General features: G+C 37.3%; 1 protein-coding gene across 1 annotated transcript; it reads left to right on the top strand.

Annotated features, from left to right (window-relative positions):
* The first annotated feature begins 837 nt into the window (after positions 1 to 837).
* IFN7 (type I interferon 7) lies at positions 838 to 1,389 on the top strand. Its single transcript, XM_001373464.2, has one exon. It carries the CDS (start codon positions 838 to 840, stop codon positions 1,387 to 1,389), a length of 552 nt encoding a protein of 183 aa, XP_001373501.1.
* Positions 1,390 to 5,499: the final 4,110 nt, after the last annotated feature.

Below are 5,499 nucleotides of genomic sequence, written 5' to 3'. Positions count from 1 at the left end.
CTCAAACTCCCTAGTAAGCCACCTGTGATGAAATCATTTATCTTGTATTGTCTGTAATCACAATACAAAAATATAGAATGTTAATCAAGTGATTTTCTAAAAGTTAATGTATCACTTTTTCAATTATCTCTTTGATTTTGTGTATCAGCATGCCAAGAATATGGATATAAAAATAAATCCCAAGTCTGGGAATGTCAGAGCAGCTGAGATGCAATGCAATCCCGTGGCCGTTATGATTAAGCTGTCTTCCATTTGTTATTTATTTTATTTTATTTATTTTGACTGATCGTTCACCACCTGTTGGGAACCCTGGAGTCGTGAGTGAGGCTGGACCCTGACCGCAGCATTGGAGGAGGAAGGAAATCAGGAAAGGTCTCATGGAGATGGAATTCCAACTGAGTTTCAAAGAGAGATTAAGTGTTCAAAGGGGCAGAGCTGAGGAAGAAGAACATGCAGGGCATGGATACTTCCTGTGCACAAGACTAAAGGCAGGAGATAAAATGTATGGGCAAAAGCAAGGATGCACATAACTTACATACAACATAGGTGCTAAATGAGATTCAAAAGTCCAATGAAACAGGGCATCCAATCATAAAGAACTTTCAGTTCTTCCATTTGATAAATGTAATTGCTTTCCTATAAGTATTTAAAAGGAAAGATTTTAATGACATCTTCTAAAAGAAAGTAGAAAGTGAAGAGGAAAATCCAAACTGAGAAATGAAAATTCCTCTCAACACTAATTAAGAGAAGTGGTTTAGAGGCTAAATCATTCAAGACACTGAGGACGAGTCTCTGATCTCTCAGTTCAGCCAGCCCCAAACTATCCTCAGCATCACTATGACCTCCTGGAGCTTGTTGCCTGTTGTCCTGGTTCTGCTCTGCTCCAACATCCTCTGCTCCCTGGGTTGTGACCTGACTCAGGGACTCCAGGAAGACTTCTTACTTCTGAACCAAATGAGCACATCTTCCCTGGTGCCATGTCTGAAGGACGGGACCAACTTCAACTTCCCAAAGGAAGCCCTGGATGGAAGCCAACTCCAAAAGGAAAATGCCACAGTCATTGTTCATGAGATGGTCCAGCAGATCTTTATTCTCTTCAGTCAAAATACCACCCCTGCCACTTGGAATCAGACTCGGGTCATTCAACTGCTTATTGGGCTAGATCAACAGCTAGAACAGCTAGAGAGGTGTCTTGAGCAGGATGTGGAGTGGGAAGAGTCTTCCTTGGGAAGTGAAAACCCAAGGCTGGCCTTGAAGAGCTACTTCCAAGGAATAAGCCAGTATCTGCATAGTAAAGTATATAGCCACTGTGCCTGGGAGATTGTTCGAGTAGAAATCAGGAGACTCTTTCTGTTCATGAATAAACTCACAAGAAATCTTAGGAATTGAAGAAAAAGAAATAGACACTCAGAACACTTTAGTTCCTTGACTAATTTTCTGTTTCCTAAAATCAAGCACTCCATCCTTGGTAAAGACATCTTTAGAAAAGCCCAAAACCCAAAACAGAAATACATCTAAATTTACCAAATTATTTAAATCAGTATGCTCTCATTCAAATACTTAAATGAAGGGACAATAATACAGAGAAGCATTGTTTGAGCTCATTAGTTGAATAATTTGGATATTTGTAACATTTATTTTATTATTTGTTCTGTTACAATGTAGTATTTATACTATTTTCATCAACAATATATTTATGTAGTATTTATGTTGCGTCTACTCTTAATTTTTTGTATTAGAGTTCTTTTTTAAATAAAAACATACACTGATGCTGTCTCATAGATTGTTTTACTAGTAAGAACTATTCATTCACGTGGAAGAGTTAAGAATACCTCAAAGAGAATAGAGAATGGTCTGAAAAAGTTTAGAAATATCATCTCCCACAACATTCCATAAAAGACTCCAAATGGACACAGGACAAAGATGTAAGATAAAATCATTAACAAATTACAGAAGACTAAATGGACATACCATTCACAATTATGGCAAAGGGAAGAATTTTTTTTTGTAAAGATATTTCATTTTACCAAATACATATGATATCAGTTTTCTACATAAGAGTACCGAAATTATATGATCCAAATTGTTTCCCCAACGGTCTTCCTTTCCCCCTTCTTGGAGATGGTAAGAAATTTGACCTGAGTTATTCATATATTATCATGCAAAACATTTCTATATTGTCCATTTTTGTATATTGTTCATTGAATAATCATATAAAACTAAACCTCCCAAATAAAAACCCAAATAAACTAAGGTGAAAAACTGTATGCTTTGAATTGCCTTCTGCCTCCAACAGTTCTTTCTCTGGAGGTGGACAGCATTCTTTGTCATAAGTCCTTCAGAATTGTTTTGTTTCATTGTATCGAAAGTAGCTAAGTCTTTCACAGATGATAATTTCACAATATTGCTGTTACTGTATACAGTGTTCTCCTGAATCTTTTTATTTTCCTCATCATCAGTTCATGGAAGTCTTTCCAGATCTTTCTGAAATAATTCTGTTCATCATTCCTTACAGCACAATGTCATTCCATCACCATCATATACCACAATTTGCTTAGCCATTCCCCAATTGATGAAAATGCCATTAAATTTCCAATTTTTTTCCATCACAAAAGGGGTGCCATAAATGTTTTTGTACAAGTAGATTTTTCTTTCTTTTTAAAACCTTACCTTTGTGAACTTTAGATTATTCTACCCTACTTAGTCTAACAAAATCAGGAATGCCTATACCCATACTTAAGTATTAAGTATTTAAGAGGATGGCCTATGACAGACATGTGCTAGCAAATGACAAATCAGAAACAATTGACAGACCCCTGGGCTGTCCTAAGTCAAGCCTAAGATACCATTAGAACATGTGAGATGCAGGAAAGTGATGTAAAACCGTCTATATATTTCATGTCACTTCCTCTCTCCGGCTCTTTGACAGCGGAGAGGTGGCTGGTGGCAGCTTGCTGATCGTGTTGGCATCTTGGCGTGGTGGCTGCTATTGTCCAGATTTTAGCGGTGATACCATTTGATACCATACTAGAGGAAGCCTAGTAACCTAGTTCGGTGAGGCATCTTCTCTGAGATCTCTAGGAGTGTAGGCTGATTCTTTCTCTTTTACCTTCCAAACATTATCCACTTAGAAGCCTCTAATCTTCTTCAGAAACCTTGTGGTGGAGGACTTTGAACTCCCCCCTGGCACAGGCCAGGCGGGAGAAATCCTATACACTTTCCTTCTCTCTTCTCCTTGATTTCTTCCCTATAAATTGATTAAACCACCACATATTTCCAAAATGACTTGGGTATTTTGTTTCGGATATCCCCTGGTGACCAAAAATTAAATTTAGATTAGGTCATGACCCTAAATTATCCTTACACCTTCCATCTTAGAATCAGTACTGTGCATTGGTTCCAAGGCAGAAGAGTGGTAAGGGCTAGGCAATGGGGGTCAAGTGACTTGCCCAGAGTCACACAGTTATGAAGTGTCTGAGGCCAGATTTGAACCCAAGACCTCCTTTCTCTAGACCTGACTCTCAATCCACTGAGCCATCCAGCTTCCCCCCCCCCCTTATCTCTTTGGGATATAGATCTGGTAATGATTTTCCTGGACCAAAATGTATGCATTGTTTTATAGCCCTTTCGACATAGTTCCAAATTGCTTTCCAGAATGGTGGTATTAGTTCACAACTCTACCAACAATGCATTAGTGTCCCAATTTTGCCACAGGGAAGGGGAAGAATTCTTGGTCAAGAATTAGGATCAAGTATTAAAATTAGGATCTTGATCAACAGAGAGGATCAGAGGAAGCAAAATGGACAATTCTTATTATACGATATTTAAAACTACTTTAGTATCTTTGCCAAGAAAAACTAAAATGGTGCCACAAAGAATCAGACACAACTGAAATAACTCAACAACAACAACTTCACAAAAACTCTTCCAGTGCTAGAATCAAAAGAGAAAAATAACCAGGCAATTATCTTTGTAGCATTTTTATTTATTATTTATTATTAATTAAAATATCAGAGGCAGTGTACGTGGCTCAATGGATTGAGAGCCAGGCCTAGAGACAAGAGGTTCTGGGTTCAAATCAAAATTAGTAAAGAAGTTAGAGAATAAATGGAAAGTCATTTTGAGGGATGACACTGAGATTAAGAGTGGGGTTGGCGCTGAAGAAAAACATTTGCTTAATCACATCAATGGGGATATGATTGGGGATCTAGAGTCTAAATGATCATTGTATTGCAAATATTAATAATATGGAAATAGGTCTTGATCAATAACATGTAAAACCCAGTTGAATTGCTCATTGGATATGGGAGGGGACAGGTAGGAGGGAAGAGAAAGAATATGAATCATGTAATCATGGAAAAATATTCTAAATTAATTAAATAAAAATAAAATGGAAAAAACAGTGGGGTTGGGAAAGTCTTCCTTTAGAAGTTGAGATTTGAACTGAGTACTGAAGGAAGCCAGAGAAGGTAAGCAGCAGAAATGAATGGTCAAAGTATTCCAGGCATTAGGAATAGCTAGTACAGAAACATGAAGTCAAAAGATAGAGGGCTATTATTGAGGACTAGCAAATGTCCCAGTGTAGTTGGATCTTAGCGTTCATAAGAAATCCAAGCAAAGAGTAAAGTATAAGAAAACTAGAAGGCTAAAGGAAATTGATCTTTGATCTTTGAAGGTACAAGAAGCTACTGAAGTTTTTGAATGGAGGAAGGGAAAACAACATAGTTAGACGAGTCCTAGTGATAATAATGTTCAGCAACAGATCTAGTAGGAATCCATTCTAATGGTCACCATCAATCAATACATGACAAATGCTTATTAAGTACTTACTATGAGTCAAGGATGTTTAGCTGAAGGTGGACTTTGTTCCATGAACTACTTAATTTAAAGTTTGAAATTGTGGTGACTGACATTGTTAAACTGGAACCAATCAATGACCATATGGAGATAATAAGCAATGAAGAAACTTTTCTGGCTTCATTGGGATAGTAGAGAGACTCAAGGCAAGACCTGATATTACTGCAAGAGGGATGTTTGTTTCCAAGTGTCACTTTTTAATAGAATAAATCAAGAAGTGCCAAAAATACCTTTCCTGGTAAAGTCTGTCCTGTCTTAGAGGATCCTGGTTCATAAGTATCTGTCAATGTCTGTAACTTCTTTGGTATTCTCTGAATCAGACACTATGCTTTGCTATTTAGATGGACGGGAACTTCTGTCAGACCTGCCCCAGATATTTGAAAAATCACTTGGCTTCCTAAGTTGTCATTGTTCAAATTTTCTCCAAAACTATGAATGAGCTCTTGGAAGACAGATGCTTGCTCAGTCACAGACTAATTTAGATCAAGAATTCTTAACCTTTTTTGTGCCATGTCCTCCTTTGGAAGTCTCTTGAAGCTTAGGGACCCCTCTTCAGAATAATATTTTTAAGTGCATAAAATTAAATATTTACTATTACAAAGGGATTCTGTTATAAATAAATGCAGTGTGTGTGTGTGTGTG

The sequence above is a fragment of the Monodelphis domestica genome, chromosome 7, assembly GCF_027887165.1.
Source record: "Monodelphis domestica isolate mMonDom1 chromosome 7, mMonDom1.pri, whole genome shotgun sequence".
Classification (NCBI taxonomy): Eukaryota; Metazoa; Chordata; class Mammalia; order Didelphimorphia; family Didelphidae; genus Monodelphis; species Monodelphis domestica.
Note: the sequence above shows the minus strand (reverse complement) of the source record. Positions and strands in the feature narration are given on the sequence as shown.